A 13319-nucleotide genomic window follows, 5' to 3' on the forward strand; every position below is an offset into this window, starting at 1 on the left:
GCTTTCTGTCCCCAGAGTCAGAACTAAACATGGTAAAGCAGCGTTCAGTTATTATGCTCCAAATATCTGGAACAAACTCCCAGAAACCTGCAGGTCCGCTGCAACTCTTACTATTTTTAAATCCAGGCTGAAGACTTTTCTTTTTGCCGCTGCTTTTAATTGAACTATTCATATCTTAGACAGCACTGTAACTTGTATCCATGTATTTTTTCTTTTAATATCTATTTTATTAGCTTTTCTTTTTAATGACTGTTTTTAAATGCCATTTTCTTAATGTCTTTCATTTTTGTAAAGCACTTTGAATTGCCTTGTGTTGAAAGGTGCTATATAAATAAACTTGCCTTGCCTCGGAAACCATCCACGTGCATTGTGGTGTGTGGGATGTGTGTCAATCTTCAGTCATTTGATCTTCACTTCCACGCTTTTATCTTCACATCACTTTCTAAAGACTGTACTAAATATGTGAACACCATCCATAAAGCTGCACACAAAACACATCAATCACAAGTCACAGCAAGGCAAAAGTGTTTGATGTAAAGGTCACAGGAAATACAATCACGTCAACCACACCTCCCACACAAATAATAACAACACATTTTTGTACGTAGTGTCTTGGGTAAATGTCAATCATTAAAACCAGCTTAACTAATTGCAATCCTATCAGTAACACAATTCACAGCTGAAAGGATGGGGACAGTGTCTGATTCATGATTGGGCTCACACCCACTCATGGCTTTCATTTATGTGCAAAAATAAACACTTACAAAGCATATCATCACCCAAAAAAAGCCCTCCTGTCCTTTCAGTACACAGCACATTGTGTTCCCACAGACTAGACAGACAATAACAAGGACAACATTACAATTATGATTCAACATGTAATATTGAAGAGACAAGGAACCCATAGGAATCTAAATGAATATATTTTCATATCTATATTATACTAGAATAAGGGGTGGGAAAGCAACTTAACTAATGAGTATTCTGCGGGCTTACCTTTGGCGTTTTGGTGCACTTTCCATTTCTGGCATCTTTTATGTACGCTATATCCAGTAGGTCAGTATCCTGTAAACAAGAAGAAGAATAGCCAAGTGTTAATTCAAAGGTTTCAGAGACAATTTGGATAGTCTATGCCCATGGGGTAGGGAAACATTTTCAGCAATCCTTTCCAGTTCCAAACCTGCCACCTGGAGCTGGAGGCCTTGTGTGTTTAGACTTTTTAACACTCATGAGGGATGCATATTAGCCTGCATACCGGATAACATGTGGGAGTTGTTCAGTGTTTTAGATGCTGAACTCATAACAAATTGCCCTACAGAAGTTTCTTTGTTCACAAAATGAGGACAAACGTGTTGAGTTCCCATGTTGGCTGTTTACCTGTCCTAATGACCATGTGCCCTTTAAAAGAACATATTAAAATAGGTTTTTGGATTTGAAAACCTGAAAGATGTGACATGCCAGAAACCACAGAAAAAGGCACAGATTGTGTTTCATGTCAGACAATATCCTCAACTGTAACAAAACACAGGAATCACTGCTGGCAAGGAAACATACAGGGTTGGACGCAAAATGCATACACAATGTTCTGCTGCTCAAAATACCTTCTCTCCATGGCTGGAGTCAGATATGTAAGTGGTGGTCAACTCGCAATTGCATATATCAGGACCCTCTAATGAATACACCATGAATTTCAACATTAGGATTGAACAAACATATTTAAGGAAGGATTTCTGTAAGAGCATTTTCAATGGAAACCTCGGCTCAACTGTAAATTCAATATTAACAGTGTGGGAGGCCATATACTAGCTTATTGTTCTGTCTTACAGCAACATTTCACATCATGCAAAAACAGAAATATTGACACCATGAAGAAAGGTGCTTTTGGAAAGCTTCCTGCAGCTTAGAGCAAAGCATTGAACTTTCCTTCATTCCTTTTGAACGCATGTACCTCAAAGAGACACGCACCAACAAGGAAGAGACTCCAAATTGATTACAAAGAGACCAGAGGTGGAGAAAGTACTAAGATCATTTTCATTTTTTTTTCATATTAATGATCTAAATCTGCAATATACCTAATAACTAAAGCTACACATTGTAAGTAGTGGAGTAAAATATGTAGTGGAGTGAGGGTAACACATTATGAAACTACTCAAGTAAAAGTATCTCAAAATTGTACTTAAGTGAGGCAGTCGAGTAAATGTACTTAGTTACATTGCATCATTGAAACAGATACAAATCAACTACTGTACAAAGGGATTCAAAATGACTACAAAAGGGGCAAAACAACTGTGGACAAAATGTACTTTAAAAAGACCAATAAAACTACAAAGGGACACAAAGCAACTACAAAGGGACCGACATTGACTACAAAGGGACACAAATCAACTACAAAGGGACCTACATTGACTACAAAGGGACACAAAGCAACTACAAAGGGACCTACATTGACTACAAAGGGACACAAAGCAACTACAAAGGGGATCAAAGTGAATACAAATTGGCCAACAGAAAAACGGACAAAAAACGACTTCAAAAAGGCTATGACAAATACCAATTGACACAAAACAACAACAAAGAGAGCAACCACAAAAAGAGGCTAAATAGCAATAAAAGTAGGTGTCTTGCTCCCATAATCACATGCTTAAATGACAGATTTTATTTAAATGCCAACATGTGTCTATCTATAAGTAAACACACATCACAGCAAAGCATCCATCAACTCATCTATGTGTCCATTCGTTGATCCATCCATACATTGACGAACTGTTTAATTCGTATTTTCCAGCCTCTTGTCCCTTTAAGAGCCTGTAATGTGGTTGGCAGTAAAGACTCACAAAATGCAATCCCACAGTTGGCCCCTGCTACCTTCCTTCAGTCGCCACATCCCCTTATCAGTGTGGATTATCGTTCCTTCCATCTCTCTGAGCGGGAGCCAGGACATGAGGTGGAAAATTAACTGTGGAGTGAACTGTGGTTCCACTCTGCATTATCTTGGAACACAAGAAGGAGCGACGGGGGCTTGACTCAATCTTCAGCCGCCACGCCGCTATCAGCCCATCTCCAGGCCAGGAGGATTGTGGAAATTGCACCCTGCCATTCTTCCTTATCTACAAATCCATACCTACCCCAGTGGTCTTATATGTTGGTTGTGCGTTTGTTTAAGCCACCTGGAACAGTTGGAATGATGATACATGAACTTGGACCAGAAAAAGTTGAATAAATGCAAACTGTTTGTTACTGGAGGTCATGAAAATAAATTTGCTATCGGAGACACACAGCCTCCTTACTGTGCAGAGGGGGAAATTAAAGCACTCTATTCTATGGCTGAAATCCACAAGGACAAGTTATTCCTTTTCTACAGCGCATAGCATCAATTAGACTGTCCCTGTTTTTACAGAGAGAGCCTCTGAGTCAAAGGTTAACGCCTACATCGGCTCAGAAAATGCCTGCCTTTGAAGTCTCTTTAGAGAGACGGAGCTCGGCATGGGAGCCTGGTGGAACAGCGGGGCTTCAGGAAGCCGCTCACTGATGAGGTCCCTTTTTGTGCCCTCCGGCGCTGCACTTTTTAAGCAGCTCCGAGCTGGTTTAGCATCACCGTTTGAGTGTTAACCTATAGAGCCGAGACAAGCCATTAAAGGTAAAGAAACTACACGTATGGGTGACAAGCTGCTCACACAGTGTGTGACTAAGATCATACACGTGTAGTTATTACCGCTAAACATGGGTCAGCATTTGTGTGCAGAGGCTGGCTCATTATGTTGATTCCAATGACGTCTATTAATTAATACTGACTTGGATTTATAATTGCAGACAGTGCACAGTTAGTTAATTAAAGCTTGCTCTTTCGGTCTGGCAGTCCGGTCATTATTTCTCCAGTTCAACTCCCATCATTTATTTCCTGTGACATGTGTTCTTTATCGTTCATTTTTGTCATCTGTCTTTATTTATCACCCTGCATCTCGCTCTGCCTCTCTCTTGTTTCCCTTCCTCTCTCAGGGCCTTTTCTGTGTACCTCAAAACAGTGAAGCAGGGATCCAAAGCCTATTAAGATCCAAGGCACGTCCAGGAAGCAAGCAGGGCTAACGGGAGAGAAACTACAGAAATGAATGAACATACTTAACATACGCTGGCTCTAGGCTCTGTTTTCTGTGCCTGATTGTCTATCTCTGCTGTTCACGCAACATCTGCAACATGCCGTTTTCTTCTTTTAAATTAAACCCATTTCTTGTATGGCTAGTAAACAAGGAGGGTGGTGTTTATTTGCAGAAAAAGCATTGATCTATGAGTTATTGTGTTGTCAAATGTGTCTCCGCTTCAGGCAGTTTGTACATCCAATATACCAAGTTGCTTTGTTAGACTACTTTTGCTTTCATTTCATTTAAAGACAGTGAGCTCACTATGAAATGTGAAATACATAACTTGACTTGAGGCTAACCGGGAAGACATTATTTACAATGTGCTTTGAATATAACTGAGTACAAACCATGCATGGGGCTTGCAAATGATAGAGGGTGTGGGGAAAAAGGGCCAGGGTTAAAGAAACATGTGATGGGAGGTAGAGATGAGGAAAATGATAAGTAGAATGGAGAGACCGACAGCCACAGTTTAGCTTGCTCATTTACTGTACCAGCAGCATGCTTGACAGCCTCCGGGTTTAAAATGGATGTGCGCTCCACAGGGCTCGAGGCCTCTGCTGGGCAACAAAGACAAGAAGCACACAAAGTGAAGGAAGGAGAGGTGAATAAGCACAGAACAAATGAGGAGATAGACGTCTGAGAAAGGACTTTTTTTGTCTGTTGCAGCAGCTGGTTAAAATGTACAGAGGAGTCACACTTGCTGCTGTTTGGAAGGGAACACAAGTGTATTTGAATAATGTGAAAGCAGAGGGAAGGATATAAAACAGATCATCAATCCACTAACAGGCATTTAATGCTTCATCCCATTGTGTCATGTTTTATCTACAGCAATGCATGTCATTGTGTTGAATCACTGCTGGCCAGTCACATGTGCTTTGCTTACAGGATTACTGACAGGCTGCTGGTTTGTGTCATGAGGTCATACAGAGTATACTGGTATAACATGTCAGTCGCCCCTCACCCCTTCCAGCCATCGCATGGACCAAAATAAGCTCTCATAAATACAGTGTGTATGCTTGGACTCTCTGGAAGCCTGGGGAGGGTCTTGGCTCCGGCGACGGCTGCACGATATCAGATTCAACCATGCAGGTCGTGCACGCACAATAGTGACATCACAGGACGTGGAATGTCAAGAAAGGCTGATTGAATTTAAACACGTAATGATAAAACTTTTTTGGCTGCTTGATACAAAAGGAAAACGTACACGGTTCATTTCCCATGACTAAGCTTTACGTTTATCTGTCTGATGCAACGTCATTTAATACGATTTTAAGGATTTTTGGATACACAGAGTTTGTTGAGAGTGAGTGACATGCAAGGCTCTATGCTGAGCGAATCAGCAATCATAAGCATTCTGAATGACATTTTTACACAACCAGTTCAGGACACTAGTTGCTGATCAAACCTAAACATTTATGAGGAACGGGAGAAAAACCATGAAAAGAATATTTGGTTGCAAAAAAATGTGTTGTTTTATAAGAAAGAGGGTTCACATTCAGCTTTTAAAATAATTACTTTTATTTGTAATGCAGAAGTACCCATCAAAATCACTCAAATGATTTTCAAATGATCCATTATTTTTTTAGATATGGCTATTCAACTGATCTGGGAAAAAATCCTCAGTTTTATCGCAATAAATAAACATATATTCCAAAAATATATATCCAAATGTTGTACACTCTCTCTATACAAACACAGAATACATGACTTAAAAAGCAAGAGAAATGATAGACAAAATCTGGTTTTATGTGAAGCCGAGCTACATGAGACTATTGCATAACAACTCACACTGCTGCATTCTCTATGTATAAGAGTTCTCAAAGGCCCACTGACTCAGGGTCAGAGGACTCTGGATGTGTTTCCCTAATTATAAACAGAGCTAATGCTTATGTGGAACAAAACAGAGCGAAGCCGGGCAGCCAGTCCCAGAGCTGTGCCCGGCCCTGTAAGTGGCCCTCCAGTGACACTCAGCTGCCAGGAAACATGTACCGTCACAAGGGGAAATAGTTTGTGGAGAGCTGTGCTTGAACTTGGTTGAGAGTCACATCCACTCTGCTGCTCCACTCCTGAGCTGCCATAGAGCAACTCTAACAGCCCCACTGGGATTAAGTCACAAACACCCTTACCTGAAGAGAATGACAAAGCTGCAAACAGTCGGATAAGGAGCGTGTGGGAGGGAAATGACTTTGTGGATATTATGCATACAGATTTCTTCACAAGTCTACAGTAAATACCTTGCACAGAGGTTCTTAGGGCTGGCTTATGTCAAAGAAGTAGTAGAGATGGTTTAGTATCTGACAGGAGGCCTTATTTCATTTTAAACCATCTCCATCTTCCACAGTTTTAATGTTTTATTAGGCGGTATGATGTGGAGAGTGATAGAAAAGGAGGGGGAGAAATGAGGTACGGCATACGACAAGAGGCCTTGAGCCAAATTGGAGAGTCTGGCATCGCCATGAGGCTGCCCGAGGCTCGGCCTATTAAAAGTGAGCAACATGTTCACTCTGTTTTTCATCCATCCATTTAGTTGCATCTCTCCAGTGTCTCAACATGTTTTATAAAAGCTTCCAAATCAAAGGACCAAAAAGGACGGTTTCCTCTTTCCAGTGTGAAAAGAAAACCTTAAAACAGCATTTACCTCATCACAATTGTGTGTTTTCCCTCAAACTCTCAATGGGTGAGGGTTGTACAAATGTAAAGGTCTCTTAAGAGAAAATCAATCCTGCACTGTAGATCTTTAAAAGGATTTTGAACTTGCATAAGCTCAAGCTAAGCCTTTCGAATCATTGGGAATTTATCCCTAACCTTCTCTGCTGCCAAATGAGGTTTTTTTGGGGGCTGAAGAGAGAGCCATTATCCTTTTTAGCATCTGAAAGCTTCAATGTGCGCCCTCCGGTTTTATTTGTCCCCAATTTCACTCTGACATTTAAAAGAAGTGAAGGCAGTTGGAGATTTGTCCTAAGGTGTAAGAAATGGGTTGGAGCTGCAACTGCCAATTATTTTTCGTCATTGATTCTTATGCCTAAAATATTTTGTGATTTTTCCTAAATTCTGTGAGTTTGTGAAATGACTATGAATATTGCAAAACAAAGATATTCAGTTAAAAATGATATACTGTATGAAAAAAAGCTGAAATTCCTCATAATAGAGGTCTTAACCAGATCCTTTTTGGCATTATTTAGTGATTCGTAACTGAAATTCGTGACTGAAACGACGATTCGATAATGGTTACCCTTGGAATACTCTTTTTCTTGGTCAACTAATCGATTACTTTACCACTCCTTTCAGATCGAGAGTATTTCAACCTTTTGTGAGTAACTTGCAGTGACCCCTGGTCCACAAACAGGCTCAGATTCTTTCTTTATTTGCAATTATTCTTTGCATGTTTGAAGACAAACTATTGGTTATTTCCCCATTCAAATTATGGAATTCCTAAAGTGAAGATTGATGCTACCTCTTTTGGACATCTAGAGTAATTTCTACTCAAATCAAGTAGAGTAATATTTTTGTAAATCAAACTAATCCTGCCATGCAGTCCCATAGCTTTACTATAACATCAAATGTCTACCCTCCAATACGCCAAGTCAGACTGCTGAGCAACCAACTTTATACAGGTTTTTAAAATGCAGGTACATACTCTCCTAAATACAAGCAGGTAATTTAGTGAGGATTATATGTAAGCAAGCCTGAGGGATTGTTGATGGATCTGCTTTCAGAATGTAGGATTTAATCGCATCTTAAGGGATATCTAAATGATCTGGCTAGACACAGAATCAGGGAAACATTCAAAACACGTTATTTCACCAGGCACACAATAAGAATGTATCCATATTCATTTAAAAGTTCTCAGATTCCATCTTGTTGTCTAGTAACATAAACATGCATCTCAATGTGCTTTTTCAGGGGGTTGAATGAGGACAGCTAGAAATTCGCATTAAGAGTTGAGTCATAAAAACGAGCTTATTTGTACGTAATCACTTTAAGTCAGGTTCATAGTCAGACAGATGGAGAGAGAGGACACATAGATTACAGGTCAGAAAGTAGAAAAAGGCTGTGTGAGGGAAGAATGGCTTTGTGGGGAAAGACAGAGGCCGAGCAATGGAGGAGCGTGGCGTTGGCTGATAGTGGCTATCAGCAGCCGCCACGCTCCACAACACAACCAATGCTGAGATAAAGGCCGCAGGAGTCTTTGTTCTATACTTCAGCTCAACGCATTCATGCTTGCACACACTAGGTAATACAAACGGTCGCAAACACAACTCTATAGGCGACTGCAAACACACGCACAAAAATTATCCTCTCTCATCGATCTGCAGTGGCTGCCATAAAAAAAACTCTTAGATCGTTGGTGTGAGCGGCTAACACTGGTCACCTTTTCCAATCAGATCTTGGACGCGTGTGCACATGGACAGTGAGGGATGGAGAGTAGTGAGGGAGACTGGGGGAGGGTGCTGATAGATAGCAGAACCGAGTGGGATGACAGAGAAAGCAAAGCTGCTTCCCTCATCTGTCCATCATCCCTGATGTTATGCTTTTGGCAGGATTCTTCCCCCCCCCCCCCCTTTCCTCACTTACTCTGTACTTTCTTGTCCATCTCTGCCTCCACTGTCTTGGACACTTGCCTTGCTATCTCCTCTCTGCCTCTTCTGTTCCACCACATCCTGCCTCCCCCAATGCCTCCCTGCCGTCTTCTTAAATCTTGACATGCAGCTCTCATGTGGCCGGATGACACTTCACATCTTGTCTTGTCTGATCTTCCCGCCGACACACGCCCGCCGCGCATGCTAACGCACCACCCCCCTCCCTATCCAACATTTTCTTCTGTCCTCACAACATTTCTAAGTCTGCGTTTCTATCTGAGCCGCTTCCTTCAGGCACACATTGGACAGCCTTTATCTGCTGCACAAGAACATCTGAGCTCAAAGTCCTGGTGCAAGCGACACACACTTGCACACATGCAAGACTGCATAAACACATCCATAGAAACCCAGAAAAGATTCATTCAAGTCATTGAAGGCCAGAAAAAATCCAATCACACACACTACAGTACCTCGACATATCAACACATCCCTATATTCTACTTTGTGAATATTAAACTCACCATGTCTTTGTATGTAAAACAAATTGAATTCTTGGCTTTCAAGCAATAGCTGAAAAGTACCTTCAGGCGCAGCGCGTCTGTATTGCGGGTTGAAAGTGATCAGTGTGTCTGTGTGTGCTCCTCACTGAAGTCCTTTGAGAATCACTGCCAGTGACAGAGACAGCGCAGCTCTGGCTCTCATCTTTCACATCACCTCATTTAGACACCTCCTAAGTGCAATTCTTGGCCGCTTTGAAGTCAGGACAAAGCGGACGGCTGAGAGAAATGCATTTTTCTCTTTCTGCAGGCAAGGCTCTCTGTGTCGCTTCTTCTTGAGCCGAGTTCCTACCTCAGACTCTCTGTGGTTATCCTTTCCTACTTTCCTTCAATACACACTTATTTTCTTTCTCTAACTAGAGCCGTTTGATCAGTAAACAGTGAATACATTGGGAGGAGGAGAAGGGGGAGTAGAGGATAGGCCACAGATGGAAGGGCAAAAGTAATAACTTTACAGATATGATTTGCACAAATGCAAGTAAAAAAAGAGTAAACTGCACTTGTGACTAGATTTGACTAGACAGCTAGATAATGTTTTTTTTTTAAATGTTATATTACAACATTTATCAACATTTTACAGTTAAAGAATAGATGTACAAGTCCAGTTTGATTTGCAACATTTCTATACTGCAACCTTTTGATACTGTTCAACATATATACTGATATCAATACATCTCTGAGGAACTTGTATTAGCCTAAATACTTCCAGGATAGAGATCTGGGTTTAAGGCAGAAATAAAAAATACATTTTGGGCAGCTTTGGCTCAGGGGGTAAATCAACAAGTGGAATTGTCCATGGGCAATATATTCAACTCTAAATTGCTCCATTGGCTTGTTTAACTATTGAAGTCGTTTGCATTAAAGCTCCAGCTATCTGACATGAAATGTTGAAAATATAGTAATTGCAATTAAGACAAAAATAATATCCTAATATCTTTCCATTTTCCTTTTAATCTTTTTTGAAGGCTTTGTTTCTCCTCCAAACTCATGCCCGTGCTGCATACCAACCTATAGGGCAGATAATGAGCTCTCTTGCATGCTTGATACTTTCCCTTTGACACTTGTTTTCATGTTTCAGATTTATTTTTAATGATGCATTTCATATGCTTAAAATGCACAAAAATATGGATAGCTTGTGGCATGGTCGCAGGTGTTCATTTGTTATTTCTGATTGGTCACCAACCTCAATAGGAAGGGTTAGTGTAGTGCGAGGGGGTAGAGGAGCAGATAGATCCGGACACCTGAGAGTTGCGCTGGGATGGACAGTGACTGATAACTCTCTTCCCCTAGTAGTTTGTTTCTGTCTATTTGTCAACCTAATGAATAGAAACAAACACCAAGCTCAGTGCACGGTTGTCCAGATATGGCCTGCATCTATTTTTGTGTAGGCAAAGGCACAGTGCTAATTAAATCCTGTCCACAAAGAAACATTTCACAAATACTACCTGTGCCGTGTCATGTCCTCCACATGAACACAAGCTAGGTTGATCTGTCAGAGGAGATCATTTTCAACTGGTTAACTCAAGCCTCTCTGCTTTGACTGTCAGTCAAACTGCGTTCATTAATGGCAGCATCACAGCAGAACCAAACACACATATCAGTCAGCACCATTAGCCATGCCGATGCGTCGCGCAGGCTCTGCTCACGAGCCACCGCTACTCAGAAGCCAAGTGCTTTTTTATCCCCTTTCGCGTCAAAGAAACCACAGGCAGTTAGGTATGTTTGTCAACAGGTCCTAAAAGCTTTTGATTCAAATCAAGGAGCCAAAGCCACAGACATTGTGAGCGTCAGCAGAGCACAATGGGGAAAATCTGTGTAAAAGGTTTCACTGCCACCGTGGTTACAGCTTTTCTGCTAATGTACTGATGGGGCTCATTCTCCATGTCCCTTTCCTTCTCTCCTCTAATGGGCGAGGTGTTGTTCCTCTCCCTCACGTAACTTAACCCTCTCAAGGAAGGATCTCAGAGAGGAGCTGGTGTTTGATGTCTTGCCATAGTGCACCTGTTTAAATTTGATATCTTCCACCAAAATTGAATTTACTCTAGCAGGAAAGAAAGACCACTGACCCACATTTGTGATAAACTTATTTGCTCAAGCGGAAATGGAAACGCGAGAGTAAAGACGGAAATTCGTGACGGACAATGGAATGATTGCTTAGCAGAAAACTTTCTAAAATAACCACGGCTCTCTATCTGCCAGTCTAAGTGAATTGAGTTGACAGGTCATGTCTGCAATGTAAGATACACATAATACTGTGATGAAGGACCAGTAAAGCATTTAAAAGGTCTGCCATAGGGTTGTGGTTCCAAATGTAATGCCTGTCATTGTGCCCTTTCTTTGTTTTTGACAGGATTTCTTTAAAAATGTATTCAGTTTTTACGTGTGTCTATATAGAGATGTTGATAATCTATAATAAGAAAAATGAGTGTGTTGAAAATAATCTTTCTAAAGTGAATATTGAGATGGAGAGAGAGCAGCTACAAAATAATTAAGCTTAAAATGAAAAGTAGCATGATAGCATTAGAACCGTAAACCGCCTAGCTGTGAAAGAAATGACGGCCATTAAGAATACACGAGCTGATCCAATGTAATTGAGACGATTATATTGTATCAGAGCAATCAATACAACTGAGAGTGAAAACAAGAGATGCAGCTCGTCTAACATGCCTTTCGTCTTTGCTCTCTCTGATTATCTACATTTCCTATTGACCTCTCTACGTCTGTCTCTTTGAAAATGGAGTTAAAAACCTCTTCATACCAAACGTCCATTTCAGCGTTTGGTCATCTACTTATGCGCAGGAAGCCCTGGGAATTGCTTAAAAGCTGTAATTGCTTTATTAGCAAATGGGACTCGAGTGAAAGCCATCCACTGCGCTGAGTCCTCGAGCAAAATGAATTAAATACAAGTTATTATTGTATATGGAAAAAAACTGCTTGAGAGATGGGGGAATAGAGAGAAAGAAGACAGAGAGGAAAGAAAGACAAATGACAGGTCTTTCTATATTAATAGGGTTAATACATTCATGCAGAGTGCCTCAGTAAAGTGTTATGAGAATGAATGAGCGTACACATTTATTAAATGGGATGTGGGAAAGAAACGCTAGGCTTAAAGAGGCTCATCAAGTTGATCTGCACTCTAACCCTGAGACATTAAAAGCTTTTTGTGGTTTTTCTATTAAAATGCTGAAAACTCCCAGGCTCCTTGAAGTCTCTTTCAGCCTTTTTCAACAGGAAACTGATAATCTTGTTGAGAGTTCAACAATCTAAACACTGATAAAGTGTACTATATTTCCTGTGTTTGGCAAGAAAGCACCATGACGAAAGAAAAGGCTCCTGATAACATCTATTGCCTGTAAGACTGTAAATATGGTGCATTTGTGTCCATGTGTACTATACAAGCCTTTTATTGAATTTGGCTTTTAATATCTTATATTAGTAGATTTTGCATAAATAGCTAAAAATGTTTCTCTTTTTTTTTAACTGCACGCATCACATTGTATTTAGAACTAATTTAAGAGACCAAACAAAGTATGCTACATTTTAAACAATATATACATTTTTCATGGTTGTTGGTAACACATTTAACAAAATTGCATCCATCTTTGTCAGGACTATCGGTTGGTTACAAATGACATGTTATATGTGGTGTAAGATTAGTTTAGTGTAATGCAAAGACTTTGCGACTGTACGTCACTTACTTTAGGTGCTCTATACAGATTTTAAAGTCAACATATTATGCTCTTTTTCCGGTTCATATTTCTATTTTGTGACAAGTTTGCATGCATTCATGTTCAAAAAGTGTTTTATTTTCCTCATACGTGTCAGCAACACATCTGTCTGACACTAGAGCCCAGTCTGCTCTGATTGGTTAGTTAGCTGGCTCTGTTGTGATTAGTAAAACGCTTAAATAAGCAAATGGTCCGCCCCTTAGCCTATATCACGTACAATGTGTTGGTGCACTAGTGTTACATAGAGATGTTGTTATGTCACCAAAGTATGTAAAGGAGTCCAATCGAGGCGTTCAGGTGGGGGGGGGGGGGGGGGTG

The 13319-nt window shown here is 40.6% G+C and overlaps 1 protein-coding gene across 5 annotated transcripts in view; it reads right to left on the bottom strand.

Moving 5' to 3' along the window:
• The window catches only part of LOC117554181 (1-phosphatidylinositol 4,5-bisphosphate phosphodiesterase beta-1), a 136662-nt gene that overhangs the window by 97831 nt on the left and 25512 nt on the right, over window positions 1-13319 (bottom strand). For all 5 annotated transcript variants that reach the window (XR_004570237.1, XR_004570236.1, XM_034228471.1 and 2 more), the window contains exon 3: window positions 997-1065. Coding sequence is in view for 3 of the 5 variants with exons in the window: in XM_034228471.1 (XP_034084362.1) it covers window positions 997-1065 (69 nt within the window). In the remaining 2 variants the exon portion in view is untranslated. The remainder of the gene's footprint in view (window positions 1-996; window positions 1066-13319) is intronic.

This window comes from Gymnodraco acuticeps, unplaced genomic scaffold (genome assembly GCF_902827175.1).
Source record: "Gymnodraco acuticeps unplaced genomic scaffold, fGymAcu1.1, whole genome shotgun sequence".
NCBI classification, from domain to species: domain Eukaryota; kingdom Metazoa; phylum Chordata; class Actinopteri; order Perciformes; family Bathydraconidae; genus Gymnodraco; species Gymnodraco acuticeps.